This window comes from Sinocyclocheilus grahami, unplaced genomic scaffold (assembly GCF_001515645.1).
Source record: "Sinocyclocheilus grahami isolate Dianchi unplaced genomic scaffold, SAMN03320097.WGS_v1.1 scaffold503.1, whole genome shotgun sequence".
Taxonomy (NCBI): domain Eukaryota; kingdom Metazoa; phylum Chordata; class Actinopteri; order Cypriniformes; family Cyprinidae; genus Sinocyclocheilus; species Sinocyclocheilus grahami.
The window spans coordinates 60,439-82,054 of NW_015505682.1; the positions used below are offsets into that span (position 1 = coordinate 60,439).

At 35.1% G+C, this 21,616-nt stretch overlaps 1 protein-coding gene across 1 annotated transcript in view; it reads left to right on the forward strand.

Annotated features, from left to right (window-relative positions):
* The window catches only part of plekha7a (pleckstrin homology domain containing, family A member 7a), an 86,474-nt gene that overhangs the window by 33,039 nt on the left and 31,819 nt on the right, over positions 1-21,616 (forward strand). Inside the window, exons 3-5 of the mRNA XM_016236968.1 lie at positions 1,512-1,629; positions 4,065-4,169; positions 10,053-10,125. Coding sequence (XP_016092454.1) covers positions 1,512-1,629; positions 4,065-4,169; positions 10,053-10,125 — 296 coding nt within the window. The remainder of the gene's footprint in view (positions 1-1,511; positions 1,630-4,064; positions 4,170-10,052; positions 10,126-21,616) is intronic.

The window sequence follows — 21,616 nt, forward strand, 5'->3', positions numbered from 1 at the left end:
GGGGGGGCACGCACTTTTGGGGCCCCCAGAGCTCTGTTTTATTAGTAGTAACAGTAGTAGTAGTAATGTAATAGAAATTATAAATGTATCTACCAAAGACTTACAAATAAAACAAAATTACGGCTTATTTCTGCATTTCCGGCAATATTATCTCCCCCCATCCACTGCATGGTTTCATCCCGTCCTATGTAGCCTAGAGTCACTGAGTGAGATCAGATGGTAAACTGTCAAATTATGGCACTTTTCCACTGCGTGGTAGACTCTGCTCGGTACCACCGTTTCCACTGAAGTTCAGTACCGCTTTAGAGTGGGCGAGATTATTCATATGTCGTTATAGTTGCGCCGCCACAACTCCTAAAAAAACTTTTTCATTCCGCGTCTCCCCATCAAGCTCTCGCTGGATCTGCTCCTCTGCTATCAACGAGAGGAACGTCTGTTCTTCGCAACAGACAACAACATTTTTTGGTTGTTAAATAAAGGTGCGCTCGTTCAAAACAGTTGCGTTTGATCCTTCGCTGGCTGTGCTGATTTAAATCTAGCGGTTCTGTTGTGTTTGTGTCACAAGTTCAGTGATGCAGGTAGTGACGATTCTAATCATTTAAAATCATTATGGTGTTAAATGAGAACATGATTGAATAGACAAAAAAAACAGATAAAAAGCTTTAGAAAGAAATATTTAGGATAAAAATTGCATAAATAATGATAATAAATGGGTATTTATGTTTTTTTTAATGAATGCTGAATTATGAAATGAACTCATAAATAAAATTACACTCTACATAGTAAACAAAAACTACGAGCCGAGATAATGTCAAACCGAGCCGGACAATTTGGTCAGTCGCACTTTTAAACACATTTTAGTTTTGCTATAGAAAATCTACAAATTCACACTCTGATTACATAGAGCAGCAGCAGGAAGCACGCGAATTACGGCTGCACTTCTATTTTGCCACACTAAACTTAGCAATAAACACGTTGAAAATAATGCACAATAAACATGTCTGTCAAAACGATCTCAAAGGAGAATTGCATAAATAATGATAATAAATGGGTATTTATGTTTTTTTTAATGAATGCTGAATTATGAAATGAACTCATAAATAAAATTACACTCTACATAGTAAACAAAAACCAAGGTTTTATTTTAATAAAATAAAGCTTATTCATTTTTGACAACAACCTCTTTAAGCACTTTTTCTTGCCAGTTTGTGAAGATGGTTGGAGCGTTCCAAACTCAGAGCAGATGGAGATATTTGTCCATGTGGAGCAACAGTTACTGCTCTGAGACACTGAAAACAATGAATCATAAGCTGCTTGCGTATAAAAGGACCCAGTGCTGTGCTTCATTCTGAAACATGCAGCAAAAATATTTAATTCAATTGCAGCCTTTGCACTAAGCAATATCAGGATTTCAGTTTTATTCTGATTTAAATTGTTCAGCCTTAATGAAATGTGTTAAATGTAAAGCCATTTAGCAGCATAACGTAACATAACCATGTTCTCCTCTGCAGGACTGGCCGACACATGCTGAAGCAGCAGCCACAGTCGACCACACGGCCCTCCAGCACCATTAGTGAGGCCTCGACTGCCGTCACTTCTTCAACTCTGGACACCACGTCAGGCTCAAAGGTCAGTAACAACCTGATCCTGTTGGACAACAAAACTAGTCAAATGGTAAGAAAATAAAACTGGTATTTTATAGAGATAGAAGTAGAAGACACTACATAGAATGAGACGAGCAAGTTAGCTTGACAAGACTCCTGATGCAGAACATTCTCTATGCTTGGTTAGCATCAGTCCTGGTAATTAGAGTGTTTATTCTTCTGTGCTGATGCGTCAATTCCCAAGTGCCGGTGACAAACACCGAGTGATCAGAGCCCTTGACTGCCATCTCTGAGCAAACACAGAAGACCAATGAAATGGATTTTGATTCGGATTGTGAGTTATTTGGTGCATATCTGTGTAAGGATGCATTGTTTGGGATGCACATGAGCTGAATAACATGCTTTTCCCCAGATATTTAAAAGAATGATCCACCCATTAAGTACAATTTCATCATTTTTAGGACAGTTCCAAAATTGTGTAAAAGAAGTACACTTTAGCATACTTTTAAAAAAGAGTGCTTATTATGGAAATAATTGACTTTAAAATAAAATACTCAAGTGCAAACTGAATATAATATTTTCAGACACTTAATTGCATTTTATTTACAATTAAATGAAAATGTATAATAGTTTATATTTCTATTAAATGCGGTTAGCTGAACTTTTTTGACCCACTTAAATAGGACTTCAGTACATCTTTATGTAATTTCATAATTACTTCTGTTGTCAATGAAGTGTACTGCCGAATGTACTGATATTTTTTTATAACTTAAATGTACTTTAATGCAATTTTTATTGGCACTTGTATGTCATGTAGTTAAATATATCATAAGTACACATTTGTAATGATGAAGTTGCATTTTAGTGCATTTTAATCTATTAAATATATTAACTTGACAAAATGATTTAAAATGTACTTTAAAATAAAGCTTAATTTGACTATTACAAAGTACACTTTTTAAAAATGTACTGAAGTGTGTTAGGGAAACAGCTGTGAACGTGAACTTTTTTAAGGTACATTTAAGTGGCCTTTTGTTTTTGAAATACATTTATTTCATGCTAAGTATACTACAAATACATTTTCATATTTATGTACTTAATAAAATGTCCTGCAATTGTACTTTTAGTATACTAAACTGGCATACTTAACTGGTATACTGCTAAATTGGAACAACTAATTTTGTACTTAATGCACTTTAATTGTGCAGAAGTAGTGCTGATGTACACTTAAAGATATACTTAGTATATCTGATTGTGCTAAAGTGGAACTATTGCAAGTATACTTCAGGTACACTTTAAATATTTTGCATTTAAAGTCCGATATTATTCAAAGATCATACAATCCTCATCAAAAGTGACATTAAAACACATTTTAGACTTAATATTAAGAAAAGTTCATATTAGTTATCTGTCAGTAAATATGTTAATAGATTTGAACTATACTTAGTATGAAATAAATGTATTTTAAATATATTACTTTTTTACTAGGGTATATTATCTGCAAATACAGTTTTTTTTTAAATATACTTTCAAAATTTAAACTACACTACAAGTGCACATTCAGTGCAAGTAAACACACAATGGGTATTTCTTAGTGGAAAGTAGACGTTTTTGAAGAATATTTACACAACTTTTCTTTATTTTTGTAAAATTCTATCAGCAAATGCAACATATACACAAGCATAAATGGAAATGAATATTAAAGTGAGTAATGACTTTGATTTTAGCTTGTTCCTCATACAAAACTTGGACCATCTTTATGATACTTTTTAGGATATGTTTTTCTTTTTGGAGCATTACAGACTTGGTCACTGTGAACTATATTTGTATAGAAAGAGCCTGAGAGGGACTGAATAATTACAGAATTTTAATTCCGTTATTCCTTATAAACTAAAATTAGAATATATTTGAATCCATTTGTAAATCTTGTATCCCTCACCGATATTTAGCATGGATTGTTGACATTGATCTAAAAAATAAGACCTTTGCTGTACAAAAACAGCAGCGGTGTGATATGATAGCTAGCTTATCGTTTCATAACGGGGGCTTTGATAATACTATAATCATATCATTATGTTACCTCTCAGAATGCATGTGCAAAAGTTACTGAAATGTTGTGACGACCAACTGCCATAGTTTGATTTAAGAGACACGGAGGAATGCAGTAGCTGGAACGCTGCCTATGTCATCTCATCTCCTGCCTGCGTTTGTACTATTCTAGATGAATGAGTGCTTGTAGCTCTTGTCGTTGGCAGCGATGGCATGCAGTGGTGATGTATTAGTCATATGAGTGCTCTGGCATGTGTGAGTGGTAGGCAGCATGTAGGCTTATGTTTCTTTGCCCACAGAATGCCAGCGGATGGTGTGTAAGATCAGCTGTGCACTAATAGTTGATGAATGATCTTTCAGTCCCCCTGGTCATCTCCAGTTTATGTGTGTGTGTGTTGGTGTGTGATATAGGGATCCAAGTCCAGTGGAAGGGTTCATAACTTTGGCAAACGGGATCATGCCATAAAGCGGAATCCCAGTGTTCCTGTAGTGGTACGTGGATGGCTCTACAAACAGGTAAGAGAATTTAACCAATGCTTGTTTATTGATTAACCAAACATTTGCTTTCAATTAGAGGTCGACCGATATGGGTTTTTCACTGGCAGATGCAGATGCTGATATTTAGAAATCAGGGCAGCCGAAGTCCGATATATGATGTCAATTTTTTTGGCCGATTTTTCTTTTTTCTTTTTTCTTCATCTCATAAAAGTGAGTTTCAGTAAATGATTATTGCAGGGTACAATATAGTAATAGTAGCCTAATTCAGAGTAATAATACATGGCTGAAAACTTAAGCACCTTCTCAAAACAGTTCTGAAGCATGCTTTTGTTTATATTTGCTTACAGACACCAGTGTTTTCCACAGACTTGCAAATGCAAATTCAATGCGCTGTTGGAGCGGGTTTCCCCGGTAACGGCTGTAATCAAATAAGTACTGCGCTCACAAACGCTACTTTATCAGGCATTACAGGAAAGACGAAATTAAAATGACATCAAAGCTTTTCTGAATGTTCTTTTCAAAGATACATTCATATAAAAACACCCGCGCTGCATTTTAATTTTGAAACGCGCAGTGCTCAGTTTATTCAACAAAGTATAAGCCTTTTGGAAAATCTATTAACTCAATGTATGGGAAACACTGGACACTGCTATAAGTCAAATGGTCAAGTGATAACAAAAATAAAAGAGTTCACACATATTACACAGCCCACTGCTCAGAGTGCACTGGCCACAAGCGATGACATCGTGGATGCTGTTGTCGGACCTACACACACATTTCACGAGGAAAGTTAACGTGCATGTTATAATCAGCCCAGAAGTTTCGTCTGAATTGCATGTGTTTCTACTTTCACATGCAAATGACTTGTTGCACTTATGAATATGATAACTTTCCGGCATCAATTCTAGTAAGGTAAAACGTAATTATGCTTTCGAAATGGTCTGTTTGTGTGAGTTGTGTGAGTTGCTCCGTCTCTCACGCAGCCAGAGAGAGATTCTCCTGCGATCCACATCAATGCTTAGCTGCCCGCAGATGTAAGATGTACCTACCTATAAATCGGCCTAATTTGTAGCACAATCAGCCGATGACGATTTATTAAAAAATGCCAAAAATCGGCCAATTAATCGGCCGGCTGATCAATCGGTCGACTTCTACTTTCAATTTATACTTTACATTAGGGCTGCAGCTATCGATTATTTTAGCAATCGAGTATTCTACCAATTATTCCATCGATTAATCGAGTAATCGGATAAGAAGTCATTTTTCTTTATTAAAGAGCAATGCTAGATATACAAGAGAAAATAAGATAGGTCTCTTAAAATAAACAACTAATTTGTTTCCTTTTTAGAAAAATTAAAATTTGTATTGCTGAAATAGCAAACATTAATAACCGTGAAAACTAAACCCATTTAATGCATTTAATTGCCAAATTACATTCAAAATGCAAATACAAATATATCAATAAAGAAATGTAAATAAAATTATGAATAAAAAATAAAATAAAGAAATAAAAATACAAAAATCTATTTCACATTACTTTAAAAAGGTAAACATTACAACAAGTGAGTGCGTGCAGTGGACAAAAAAACTCATCTGAATGCCTCTGATTGGCCATTGCATTCATAAGCTCAACGGACTCGTGTGTGATTGGTTATAATTCACAACACTGTAAAAACGCATAAAAAAATCATGGTGCAACATTGAGCAGATCTAAATTTAATCCTGCGGTCAACACTTTTCATTTAATTTTCGTTTAATTTGCGAGAGCTGTAATGGATTTAGTTTATCTGTGCAGCATTTGTGTCCGTGTGTTGCCATAGTTTCTACAAGCGGAAACCGAGGATATGCGGATATCGCATTCAATAAGCATTGATAGGCGACAATGACCAGGGGCGAGTCATTATTTAAAATAGGAATTCTCTGGATTTACAAATCCTATGGAACTTTTGGGATAACATAAATACACAACTGCATGAAATATATCACACTGTGCAAGAAGTTTTTGGATATTTTATTATGAAAATCTTACATATTGTGCCTTTAAATGTGAAATTAAAACCGCCAGTAGGTGGCAGCAAGTCACTGTTAATATTGATTAATTGCGATTGAATCAATCATTTAAACGGTTGATTCATTCAGGAACAAAACACTGTCATGTTGCTCAGAGACGCAAAACAGTGCTGTGGCTGTGTTTGGAATAATTTTTTTGTTGGCAAAATTGAGCACTACAGGCAATGGTGTCTAAAACGTAAGTTTCTTAATATTAACTTCTTCTTTATTGAACTGTTGCATAAAATCAGTATCACATTTGTACTCATGCTGATTTTTAGCGGAGAAAACTGTCACTCTTCGTGTGATAAGTAGTTACAGTAAATGGACTAAACGAAGCCTTGAGGCAAATAATTTGCCTTGATGATATTTTGTAATGGAGTAACTCGACTTACTCGAGGAATCGTTTCAGCCCTACTTTACATGACAGGTTTTCAGCCCTCTCCGTTCCCTCCTTCAGGGAACGAGGGTTACACAAGTAACCTAGACGTTTTCCACAGACTTGCAAATGCAAATTCAATGCGCTGTTGGAGCGGGTTTCCCCGGTAACGGCTGTAATCAAATAAGTACTGCGCTCACAAACGCTACTTTATCAGGCATTACAGGAAAGACGAAATTAAAATGACATCAAAGCTTTTCTGAATGTTCTTTTCAAAGATACATTCATATAAAAACACCCGCGCTGCATTTTAATTTTGAAACGCGCAGTGCTCAGTTTATTCAACAAAGTATAAGCCTTTTGGAAAATCTATTAACTCAATGTATGGGAAACACTGGACACTGCTATAAGTCAAATGGTCAAGTGATAACAAAAATAAAAGAGTTCACACATATTACACAGCCCACTGCTCAGAGTGCACTGGCCACAAGCGATGACATCGTGGATGCTGTTGTCGGACCTACACACACATTTCACGAGGAAAGTTAACGTGCATGTTATAATCAGCCCAGAAGTTTCGTCTGAATTGCATGTGTTTCTACTTTCACATGCAAATGACTTGTTGCACTTATGAATATGATAACTTTCCGGCATCAATTCTAGTAAGGTAAAACGTAATTATGCTTTCGAAATGGTCTGTTTGTGTGAGTTGTGTGAGTTGCTCCGTCTCTCACGCAGCCAGAGAGAGATTCTCCTGCGATCCACATCAATGCTTAGCTGCCCGCAGATGTAAGATGTACCTACCTATAAATCGGCCTAATTTGTAGCACAATCAGCCGATGACGATTTATTAAAAAATGCCAAAAATCGGCCAATTAATCGGCCGGCTGATCAATCGGTCGACTTCTACTTTCAATTTATACTTTACATTAGGGCTGCAGCTATCGATTATTTTAGCAATCGAGTATTCTACCAATTATTCCATCGATTAATCGAGTAATCGGATAAGAAGTCATTTTTCTTTATTAAAGAGCAATGCTAGATATACAAGAGAAAATAAGATAGGTCTCTTAAAATAAACAACTAATTTGTTTCCTTTTTAGAAAAATTAAAATTTGTATTGCTGAAATAGCAAACATTAATAACCGTGAAAACTAAACCCATTTAATGCATTTAATTGCCAAATTACATTCAAAATGCAAATACAAATATATCAATAAAGAAATGTAAATAAAATTATGAATAAAAAATAAAATAAAGAAATAAAAATACAAAAATCTATTTCACATTACTTTAAAAAGGTAAACATTACAACAAGTGAGTGCGTGCAGTGGACAAAAAAACTCATCTGAATGCCTCTGATTGGCCATTGCATTCATAAGCTCAACGGACTCGTGTGTGATTGGTTATAATTCACAACACTGTAAAAACGCATAAAAAAATCATGGTGCAACATTGAGCAGATCTAAATTTAATCCTGCGGTCAACACTTTTCATTTCATTTTCGTTTAATTTGCGACAGCTGTAATGGATTTAGTTTATCTGTGCAGCATTTGTGTCCGTGTGTTGCCATAGTTTCTACAAGCGGAAACCGAGGATATGCGGATATCGCATTCAATAAGCATTGATAGGCGACAATGACCAGGGGCGAGTCATTATTTAAAATAGGAATTCTCTGGATTTACAAATCCTATGGAACTTTTGGGATAACATAAATACACAACTGCATGAAATATATCACACTGTGCAAGAAGTTTTTGGATATTTTATTATGAAAATCTTACATATTGTGCCTTTAAATGTGAAATTAAAACCGCCAGTAGGTGGCAGCAAGTCACTGTTAATATTGATTAATTGCGATTGAATCAATCATTTAAACGGTTGATTCATTCAGGAACAAAACACTGTCATGTTGCTCAGAGACGCAAAACAGTGCTGTGGCTGTGTTTGGAATAATTTTTTTGTTGGCAAAATTGAGCACTACAGGCAATGGTGTCTAAAACGTAAGTTTCTTAATATTAACTTCTTCTTTATTGAACTGTTGCATAAAATCAGTATCACATTTGTACTCATGCTGATTTTTAGCGGAGAAAACTGTCACTCTTCGTGTGATAAGTAGTTACAGTAAATGGACTAAACGAAGCCTTGAGGCAAATAATTTGCCTTGATGATATTTTGTAATGGAGTAACTCGACTTACTCGAGGAATCGTTTCAGCCCTACTTTACATGACAGGTTTTCAGCCCTTACACTGCAAAAAATGCTTTTCTTGGATTTTTTGTCTTGTTTCCAGCCAAAATATCTAAAAATTCTTAAATCAAGAAGGATTTTCTAGACAAGTACAAATTATTGTCTTGTTTTCAGAAAAAAACAAGTCAAAATTAAGTGAGTTTTTGCTTGAAACAAGCAAAATAATCTGCCAATGGGGTAGCCTAAGCAAAATAGTCTTGTTTTCTGTTTGAAATAAGATTATTTTGCTTACTCCATTTGCAGATTATTTTGCTTGTTCTAAGCAAAACCTCACTTAATTTGGACTTTTCTGAAAACAATAAAATAATTTTTACTTGTCTAGAAAATTCTTCTTGACTTAAAGAGCAGGTCATATGGTATTTTAAAGTGTCCTAATATTGTGTTGGAGTCCCCTACAACAGGTTTAAATGCATCTAAGGTCAGAAAACATTGTAATGTTCTCAGAATATACATTTAATATTAGAGTAATTTGCCAGTGATTTCTAAACGGTTCGTTCCAAGCAAGTTCGGAGCAACCCCCTCCCTGCCATAAGCCTACTCTGCTCTGAACTAATATTAGAATATTACATAATGCATCAGTTAGAAGGTTATAGTTAGAAATTAGAAAAAAAGTTTTATATCTTGTCCTCGGATACCCTGGAGGTTCTTTAGGGACATTTATGGACATTCTAGCTGAGAATTTTAGCCTTATTCTAGACTTATTCTAGACCAAATCATTCAATTTGGCAGGACCAAAAAGACCAAAACTTCAAGTTTATGAAGTTTGAAACCATTTTGTTTGACCACAGATCTGAATATTGAGGGAAATGTGTCTTCCTAAACATCAACAGCCTTGCAACACAGCATTTTGGGGAATTGCAGGCAGTTTTGAACAGTTGAAATGCATATTTTGAGCATTCAAACTCATCATAAAAGCTGTAGGTAGGCAGCTTATTTGGCTTTTCTTTTTGAAAGCCAGCCAGTCATCCAGTCACAAACACACACACACACACACATGGGTCTTTCATGGCGTGAAAACATCAGGAGTGTATTTACATGGATAGTTTTTGATAATAGACTTTGAAAAAACTCTTTAACTGGAAGTGAAACGGTGCTGTCAAGGGGAAGCGCTGCGAATTGCCTGTTTGAAGTCTGTTTGAAGTGTTGTCTTTCCCCATCAGATGTCTTCAGCTGCCTGAAGGTGTGTGTTTTCCCATCAGTGTTTGTGTTGCTTTGTACTTTCAGGACAGCTCAGGGATGCGGCTGTGGAAGAGAAAATGGTTTGTTCTAGCTGATTATTGCCTCTTCTACTACAAAGGTGGGTTGTTCTACCAAACATCTAACAGAGTCACATTTACACATGGACACTTAACTTTTCTCCCAGATATCTAATGATTATTTGCAGTGGTGGAAAGAGTACTGAAAAAATATACTCAAGTGAAAGTACCATTACCTTCCAAAAACTGTAGTGTGAGTAGAGTAAAAGTACTTGTCCAAAAAACTACTTGAGTAAGAGTAAAAGAGTAGCCTATTTAAAAGTACTCGTGAGTATTGAGTAGTGAGTACTGAGCTGTGGATTCTACCCCTCATAATAAATGCTGTACACCACAATTTATACATTTTAAAAACGTTGTACATTCTGTAATTCACATTATCTTGTTTGTCATAAAGAATGAAGAATGTCTATCATCAAGCAGTTTTAATTTTGACTGCCAACTCTTTAAAATACATCAAAACAGCATGGAAACAGTATTCAGTTGAAGAAAAGATAAAAGTTATTCTCAGTACAATCATCCACATTTAAATCATAAAGTTTGAAAAAATAGATTTAAAATCATGTGTAAGGCCACTGAGACAGCAGGCTGTTGTTGCACATAAAATATTAATGTTTAGAACAGTGCAAATACAAACACCATTAGAAACTCATAGTTCAGCATCACACACCATGATATGGGTTAAAATGAGGCTCGAGAGAGAGACGAGACAGCACAGATCGCGCATCTCATAAGTGAGTGGGAATTTACAGAACATGGCACTTGCGGGAGTTAACAACACGTATACCCGCAACCTCACACCAAATTTCAGGCCGTGTAGATAAGCAAGCATATATACAAATAATTAACATATTAAGTTAGAGGAAGATGCGACTGAATTGATGCTTGAAGAATGCACTTCCAGCAGCCATGATTGGCGGTTAAAGTTTTCTATGCAAAATTTGATTTGACGAAAGTCACGAGACCTATTACTATCTCTCTATCCAATCACGTTGATAGATAAAAATAAAATTAAAATAATCATGTAACGACCATAAAATGAGGAAAATAGCGGAGTAAAAGTACCAATACATCACTTAAAATGTACTCAAGTAAAAGTACACAATTTTTAAACTACTCAAAAAAGTACAATTACTGATAAAAACTACTTAATTGCTGTAACGGGAGTATTTGTAATTCGTTACTTCACACCCCTGATTATTTGTAATATTTAGTTTGTGATAGCATGTTGGCCACTACTAAGTCCTACTTCTACTAATTGTACTTTCAGTCTTTTAGCTATGTACTGTCCTCAGAATTTAACATGACACATTTACCAAACTCTAAAAGTAGTTTACTCAGGGGAATTAATAAGATGTTTTTGGGTTGCTCTATATCATATATATGCAGATTCTTGGATCACACTAACTTGCTATTTCAGACTTAAACTTTAAGCCTTGTTTGTGTTATTATGAAGATTTTAAATTGCTTTAAGTAATTGTTATTATATTGACTTGGTCTCATGAGTATTGTTTCCCACAGGCCTTTGAAAAGGCTAAGTGAGTTTATTTTGCTTCAAACCCATAAGACCTTCATTCATCTTCGGAACACAAATTAAGATATTTTTGATGGAATCTGAGAGCTGTCTGACCCGGCATAGACAGCAATACAACTGAAATGTTCCCAAGTCCAGAAAAGTAGCAAGAAGATCGGTAAAATAATCCATGTGACATCAGTGGTTCAACTGTAATTTTACAAAGCTACGAGAATACTTTTTGTGTGCAAAAGGAAAAAAAAATAACGACTTTATTCAACAATTCGTCTCCTCCGCGTCACCCTGTAGCTCCATTTTGGAGAGTATCAGCTGGATGTAAACAACATATGCTGTTCTGTGTCAGCAGGTAATAGTCGTTTTTTTTTCTTTTGCGCACAAATAGTATTCTCGTAGCTTCGTAAAATTACGGTTGAACCCCTGATGTCACATGGATTATTTTACAGATCTCCTTGCTACGTCTCTTAACTTGGGAACATTTCAGTTGTATTGCTGTCTATGCAGGGTCAGACAGCTCTCAGCTTCCATCAAAAATATCTTAATTTGTGTTCCGAAGATGAATGAAGGTCTTACGGGTTTGAAACGACATGAGGGTGAGTAATTAATGACAGAATTTTCATTTTTGGGTGAACTATCCCTTTAACATTTTGATAAGAAATCACTTTGATACGAAAATCTTATTTTGCTGAATAATTTTGACATGCTTCTTTAGTAATTGATCAGAGAGACTCTCTGGAACATTATATTTCCAAAGAACCCTAATATATCTTCTACATAAGTAAGTTTCAGAGGGGGTGTACTCATTTATGCTGAGTACTGTACTTTTAGTTCACTTTTTATTTTAAGAAAGTACACTATGAACTGTTTTCTGTGTGGGTTAATAGCACTGTGTACAAAAAAGATCCAGTTCAGTTCCACCCATGTACTATTTACTTTACGCTATTCCACCCCAAGGTTGACTTGTTACTCTAAACTTGAAAATGTACGTTTATCAGATCAGCATCTAGAACATATGCTGTTGTCAAAAGGATGGAATAACAGAGAAAAACTATACTTAGTATACTTAGAATAATATATTATACTTTTCATAAGTCTGTCTCAGTCAAATGATTAAGCACAAAACAGACCAAATATACTTTAATTTTGATGTATTTGTCAATATAAGCCAAGTATACTTAAGTATAGATTTGTTAAAGGGATAGCTCACCCAAAAATGAAAATTCTGCCATAATTTACACACCCTAAGTTGTTCCAAACCGCTATTAGTTTCTTTCTTCTAATGAGCACAAAATAAGATATTCTGAAGAATGTTGGTAACCAAACAGTTGATGGTAGCCAGTGACTTGCATATTATGTAAAAAGTACAAAAAATGTTAATGGCTGCCGTCAACTATACCTTAAACTACCTCTGCCCCAGAACCCCAGCTCTCTGCTCACACAAATGAAAGAGTGACCTGCCTCGGTTTGGAATCTCTCCTTCAAACAACCTAGAAGTATTTTTAACCCATTGATTCCTAATAGCTATTCCACCCCAAGGTTGACTTGTTACTCTAAACTTGAAAATGTACGTTTATCAGATCAGCATCTAGAACATATGCTGTTGTCGAAAGGATGGAATAACAGAGAAAAACTATACTTAGTATACTTAGAATAATATATTGTACTTTTCATAAGTCTGTCTCAGTCAAATGATTAAGCACAAAACTGACCAAATATACTTTAATTTTGATGTATTTGTCAATATAAGCCAAGTATACTTAAGTATAGATTTGTTAAAGGGATAGCTCACCCAAAAATGAAAATTCTGCCATAATTTACACACCCTAAGTTGTTCCAAACCTCTATTAGTTTCTTTCTTCTAATGAGCACAAAATAAGATATTCTGAAGAATGTTGGTAACCAAACAGTTGATGGTAGCCAGTGACTTGCATATTATGTAAAAAGTACAAAAAATGTTAATGGCTGCCGTCAACTATACCTTATTGCAGCGTCAGCAATACTATATCAGCAATAGAATATCTCTTTGGATTTGAGACTTTAGTCTTTGCAACTTTACAGATCTTCTTTATGCACCAAGAGCTTGTAACACTCCAAAGAGAAAGGAAAACTTGAAATCACATCATATGACCCCTTTAAAGGGACAGTTCACCCAAAAATGAACATTCTTTCAATATTTAATCATTTACCGTGGAAAAACAAAAGGAGAATTTTTAAGCAATCTACTGGAGTGGTCATTTGTTTAAATACAACAACAGTGAATGAGGACTAGAGCTCCTTAAAAGATACATTAGCAAAAAAGAATCATGAAAGTGGTCAATATGACTCTATACACACTGTAGCCAGAATTCTCTGTAGTCATATGATAGCTTTGGATGTAAAACAAACTACATTTCTCTAAAACTGTTATCTTTAATTAAAATAAAGGTGAAATAAAATAAAATAAAATGTAAATGTTAGATGAAAACAACTTTTTGATGCTTTGGCAACTAATTAAAATAAAGTGGGTGAAATTGATTATCCCATGAGGATTTGGAATAAAGCACTTTTTAAGGCAAGGCAAGGCAAGTTCATTTATATAGCACATTTCATACACAATGGTAATTCAAAGTGCTTTACATAAAAGAAAGCAAAATAATAATAAAACAATTATTAGGAATTTAAAAACTTTGAAAATGATTAAAAAATGTATTTAAGAGGTTTAAAATGAATTTAAAACAGTTAAGAATAGAAAACGATTATACATAAAATATAGTGCAATCAGTTCGGACATTGCACAGTGCTCATTCATTAAATGCACAGCTAAACAGATGAGTTTTGAGTCTGCATTTAAATGTGACTAATGTTTCAGCACATCTGATCTCTTCTGGAAGCTGATTCCAACTGCGGGCGGCATAATAACTAAAAGCGGACTCCCCTTGTTTTGTGTGAACCCTTGGTATTTCTAACTGACTCGATCCTAATAATCTGAGTGGTCTGTTAGGTTTATATTCAGTGAACATATGTGCTATGTATTTAGGTCCTAGGCCATTGAGTGATTTATAAACTAGTAAAAGTACTTTAAAATCAATCCTAAATATAACTGGAAGCCAGTGTATGGACCTGAGGACTGGTGTGATATGCTCAGATTTTCTGGTTCCTGGCAGCAGCATTCTAGATGAGCTGCAGCTGTCTAATGGTCTTCTTGGGAAGGCCGGTGTTGAAACAGCTTTTATGACATTGTTTTACAATTTGAAATCTTCCATCTAGATTTATTATCACAGAGTGACTATTCTCTCCAAAACCATTTTTTCTTTTGTGTTCTATGGGGGGAAAAAATCAGTACAAGTTGGGAACAACAAAAGTGTGAGTAAATGATGACAGGATTTTCATTTATAAGCTGGTTATGAGCTGGTTTAAGCTGGTCATGTGTTGGTCCTATGCTGGTCCTAAGCTACTAGCTCCTGCTGAGGACCAGCTTATAACCAGCTCATGACCAACTAAAGACCAGCTTAAACCAGCTCAAACCAGCTTCCATGCTTCAAGACATACCTAACTAGCACATACTGTTTGTTTAACTGTGTTGGCCAGCTACAAAGAGAAACTAGTAGCCAGACAGCAAACAAGTGACCAATTGCTGAGGGGTCACGTCACTACACGCATTCTATTCCGGGTAGAGAACGGTTTTTAATCATGCCAGCCAAACCAAGCTCAAATGGAAATATGACTGTAAACGTTCCTTACTGTTATTAGAACCTTTGGCCTGACAGTGGGAAAGCGACTTTTGTCTTTTTCATTTTTATACCTAAAACAAATTAGGAGAAGCATTTACATAATCCTAAAAATACAAATACAGAATTAAACCATTAATTGAAATAAACTGACTCTCATAGCGAACTGAATTGAATTGAACAGTTCTGAATATGCCAAAATCATTACTGAATCGTATCGAAAATCAATGAATCCTGAATCGAATTGATTCACACACACACCCCTATCAGACATATTTAACATATACATTGTAGAGAATACTAAATTTTGGCTATTGTATCATCAAGATATGTATATTGCACAGTGGAATCATTTCACTGATATTTGCAGCTCTCCTGTTGTGGTTGTAAGCCAACAGAACTGTTAAATAAAAGCTCTCTGTACCAGGTCGCTGCATTCTTATAATGGATTGCGGATGACATAATAGAGAACGCTATTAATGAAAGGCCTGGTTAATCTAAAAGCATCTTCAAATAGTCCTACACGCTGCAGGGTGCCAAAAAGAAAGATAGCAGCATGTTACTGTTAGCCCTTTGTTTTGTCTCCTGTGTGTACAAGTGTGTGTACACAGCTGTGTGCACATACAGTAGTTTTGCCTGTTGGATCATACTAATGAATTATGACACAGTTTTTTTCAACTGCTTACACACATTTTCAAAACTTTGTCTCTTTTTTTCAAAACTTTACACAAGAATCGCACACACAAAATGCAAAATGCCTCACATCTCTTGCAAAATGAAGCACTGCATTCAAAATATCGCAAACACATCTCAAAAGCAAACATTTGCAAACACCTTTGCCATAATATTAATTCTTGTTAGATTTGTGTGTTACATAGAGAATTGTGTGTTGTGTTTTGCAAAAAGTGTTTTATGAAATTGAAAATTGAGTCAAAGGCCGAGAACTAGTGTATGGTTTTGCAGATTTGGTGTGTGGTTCTGGTGTTTTGAGTGTTGGGTTTCTGAAATTGTGTGACAAGTAAAGATTTTGTGTGTAAGCAGTTGAAAAAAACTGTAATCTGATCTTAGTTATGATTTAATATCAGATAGAATTAAACTTTCGTATAAGTTTAGCTAAGATTTTTCAACAATGAAAATATCTTTACTGACATTTTTGATCAATTTAATGTTTTTGCTGAATAATAATAATAATAAAAATCATTCTGACCTTAAACATTTGAAGTACAGATGTAACATTTTCTGTGTGCCTACATTAAAAAAAATAATGATGGCCAATTCTGATTTGTGGCCCTAGAATAAAGAAGCTTTCTATTGATGTATGATTTGTTAGGATAGGACAATATTTGGCCGAGATACAACTATTTGAAAATCTGGAATCTGAAGGTGCAAAAAAATCTAAATATTGAGAAAAGTTGTCCAACTGATGTTCTTAACAATGCATATTTCTAATCAAAAATGAAGTTTTGATATATTTATGGTAGGAAATGTACAAAATATTTTCATGGAACATGATCGTTACTTAATGTCCTAATGATTTTTGGCATAAAAAAAAATCAATCATTTTGACCCATACAATGTATTGTTGACTATTGCTACAAATATACCTGTGCTACTTACGACTGGCTTTGTGGTCCAGGGTCACATTTATCATCTTAACTTAACATTAAATAATGAGCTTTTCTGTTCATACCAAGCGGCAACCTCCCACTCTCTCTTGTGAAGCCAACACGGAAGTGACTTAAACTGTAATTTGTCAACTGGCCGCTAGAGGCTGGCTCCAAAAGGGAATCAATCCCATAGACTCCCCATGTTAAAATGCCCAACTTTACAGCAGAAAAAAACTGCTAAAAATTGCTAATTTTGCCCTTCATGACAACTGTGAGGGGGGATGTATTTTTTTTATAACTCATCCGTTTAAATTATATTAAGCCTTAAATTTCTGCATAATTAAAGGCGTGGCCACTTGAGTGACAGGTGGATTGCCGCTGCTGTCACCGGCGTCGAGCTAGGTGGGCGTGGTTTCAGCAACCAGCTCCCGCCTCTTTGCCCATTTTAGATTATCCGGGAGTGACGCGCGGTGCCGCGCTGCCAAGATGGCGATGGCCGGCTCCTCCTACTTTAGGCTTCAAAAACACTCTTTGTAGAACTACGGGTGACGTCACGGACACTACGTCCATGTTTTTATACAGTCTATGGTTCATACACATCCTATTAAAGCTGAAGTAACAGTTCAGCCAAAATGTAAAAATTTCATGTCATTCCAAACATGTATGATTTTGCCTTTCATAGAACACAAATGGAAGTGTTTTCTATAATTATTCACACAGCTGTTTTTCATACAGTGAAATCACACAGTGACTAGAGTCTGTAAAGCTAAATGTCATTATAAAAGTAGTCCATTTGACATGTGCACTGTATTCCAAGTCTTCTGAAGTTATTGGGAAAAAGAAAAGAAAGTCATTATCCACTGAAAACTGCCCTTGGCTATATGAACGACACAAGATGCCATTGACTATTGCATGTCTTGTAAGCAAGTTTGAATACACAGAAGTATAAATGAAATATGAGTGCTATGACAAGATTTTTCTGTTTGTCACATAAAGCTGTTGACTTTAGAAGGCTTGGAATGGACTAGTTTTATTGTGCATATATGTTCTTTATGGTACTTTACATCCCCTGGTCACTGTATACTTCTATTGTAAGGAAAAAAGCAGCATGCACATGCATCAGAATATCGCTTTGTGTGTTCTGTGGAAGAACAACAGTCACTGGTTTGAAACGGCATGAAGATGAATAAATAAAGAGACTATGAAGAGAATATTTTTATTTAAGAACATGAGTCTCATTTGTCTGAAGAAATTAGATAGGGGTTACTTAAGTGGATATTTTGGCTGGATATTTATCATCTAGTCATCTGCAGTGGTCCAGGCCCCCTGCATGATTCAAACCAATCAGCCATCTGTCTGCGTTTTACAGCCTCATTGCAGAGCTTTCCCTCAGTGGACCATTAAAACACAGGCAGAAGCTTAGCACCTCACTGCTTGCCTTTAATGAGCTAGTCATGTAAACATGCGTGTCTTCATGCGGCTGTGTATTTTGTGTTGTGCTTTCTGCTCACACTTAGAGTGAAAAGAAATGAATTAGGGAAGAAATGAGATTGGATGTCTTTAATGAACCATAATTGTCTCTTTGTTTTGTATTACGTAAATGAATGCAGTATGAGTTACTCTCTCTGAATCTATGTTCAATGAGGAAATTGCAGGCTGACTTCATGTTAATTAAAACAGTGTCTGTGCTGTTTTGTTGTACGGCAGTTTGTGTATGACTTATTATTACTTATTTTATTATTTTCAAACACATAATTTCTTTGCTTTACTCTTTAAGTATTTATTTAAGTTACTCTCTCTGAATCTATGTTCAATGAGGAAATTGCAGGCTGACTTCATGTTAATTAAAACAGTGTCTGTGCTGTTTTGTTGTACGGCAGTTTGCCTGTGTGCTTTATTTCAGTTAAACATAAGTAAAAATGATAAATTGAATAAATAAATAAATATAATAACTATTATATTTATTATTACTATTATATAGTAATAATATATTATATAGTAATTATATTGTATAATTATTATACAATTGTATAATTGTAATGCATTTTAATAACATGCCATTTGTGCAACACTGATATGATGTGTTACCGAAATCAATTAGGCTATAAATTATAACTTATTCATAGTAGTTGTCTTTTTATGAGTAAACTTGTCTTTTATAACAGTGTATGACTTATTATTACTTATTTTATTATTTTCAAACACATAATTTCTTTGCTTTACTCTTTAAGTATTTATTTGATATACTTATAAATAGTGGTTCAACCGATCACAAATCTTACGGTTCAGACCATATTACGGTTTTTAGCCACAGATTGGATCGTTTTTCGGATCAGTAAGAAATAAACATATTTCAGTGTAACGTTGCTTTCCATTTATTACTTAAAGCTAAGTATTTATTCGATACCACAGCAAAAACTACTAGCCTAACTGAAAATTCAAACATGATTAAAGAGACAAGTGAACAGGAAGTAAAAATAAGAACAAATACACAAATTACAAGCATAGATAAATACAACAGAACAATATTACAAGTAAAATAAGGTTGGTATTCAGGTACAGAAATGTAATAATTAGGCTAAAATAACATTGTGTTCACTGTATAAATTAAATGTAGATCTTTGTCAAAGCTGTTTTGTTGTTTGATTAGCATTCATGACAGCAGCAAGTATTTATAGACTGCTGTCCCTTTAAGACCCGATGTATGGATCCAATATAATGATACACATCTGATTTCTTTCTCAGCTGTTTTCATTCACTTAAGACACAACAGACTGCATTTAACAGAATGATTGTCGAGATGGGTATTTTGTCATCATTTTATGTGTTATGTGTCTGTTCAAATGTACGGAGATACGAAATAGGATTCAGTTCATTGTTTACGCGCCGTCTGAAATGCACCTCTCTGCGTGTGCGCACTTCATGTGTGCGGCTGTGCGCATAGAAAACAATGCGTAAGTAACCAATCGAGTTCTCTTTTGCCTTTTCTTTCGCTGAAATGGTTTAAAATCACTTGCGTGTGTAAACATGTACAAGTGATAAACTTGAACTCTATTATGATTAATCTGCAGACCACATGCGTGCTGAACCGTGGGGCTTGGTCAGCTATGATCCCTTCAACCTCTACTTATAAATATGGGGGTGAAATGTATTATATTTATTATGATATATATTATTATATGTCTGTTCAAATGTACGGAGATACGAAATAGGATTCAGTTTATTGTTTACGCGCCGTCTGAAATGCACCTCTCTGCGTGTGTGCACTTCATGTGTGCGGCTGTGCGCATAGAAAACAATGCGTAAGTAACCAATCGAGTTCTCTTTAGCCTTTTCTTTCGCTGAAATGGTTTAAAATCACTTGCGTGTGTAAACATGTACAAGTGATAAACTTGAACTCTATTATGATTAATCTGCAGACCACATGCGTGCTGAACCGTGGGGCTTGGTCAACTATGATCCCTTCAACCTCTACTTATAAATATGGGGGTGAAATGTATTATATTTATTATGATATATATTATTATATTATATTATATTATTTAGGGCTCTCAGTCGATTAAAAATTTTAACCTAATTAATTACATGATGTGTCGATTAATTAATCGAATTAATCGCAAATTACATATGGCTGTGAAAATACCACCAACATATTATTTAAAGCTATTTTTGTGTTAAATGAGAAAGTATTAAGTAGACATTACAAATAGTAGTGTAGCGAATCAGCTCACGGGGAAATATGAATAATTAATCATAACTAGTTATAATTAATTATAAATATTTAGATCCGCTGTAAGTATTTACTTGACCTCTCAGGGTCAACTGTCTGTCAATTCTAAGAATGTTTATTTTTTGGTTAAGGGAAATAACTTTCTTACTGTACAATTCTACACAGAGCCTGTAGCATAAATCTGCATGAATGCAATCTAAAGGGTCAAGTTGATCTTTGCTGAAGTTGGTTGATGGAAAAGAACCAGTTTGAGTCAGATTATCTTGGTGAATGGAAAGTCAAGGCCCGAGGCCTGGCACAAACTTAGAGTGTCTTTAGCAGCGTTGTAGCTCACATCTTCTCAGAACCTAACAGAACCACCGACTGGAGGCGGGTCACTCATGTGAAGCCTTTAAGGTCTGAGAAGATTCACGCCTCTCAAGATTGGCTTGTCCAATGAGAAAGGCTGAAATCCCAAGCGGGAGGTTGCAATTACTGGAGGGTTTTACGACCCTTTGTGTGAGGGCATGGTAATTTGCATATAATAAAGATTCTTAGAACACTAATATGCTGCATAGGTACCAATATATAATATCCACTCTCGTTCAGATAATCAGAAGACGAATTCATAGATACTAAACATGGTAGAATTACATATAGGTAAGATGACAGAAACGAGTGGTTCCATCACAAGCCTGCATAAACAGTATACAATATAACGACAACATACACAATGACCTGAAGGATATGTGTGTTCATTCAAAGAAAGGTTTTCCTATTAATTAATTAGAGAAGAGTCCATTTTTACTGTGCATTGTGTCTCTCCCTATGGAAAATGTAGTGATTTCCTCTACCCACATTCCTTTGGGCAATAAAACCAGTGATATCAGCATTTCAGCATTGGGTGACCAGGGGCCTGGTGTCTTTCTGAGGTGTTAAGATGCATTTCGGGGGAAGGGTCCATAGGTCCTCCTGTCCTCC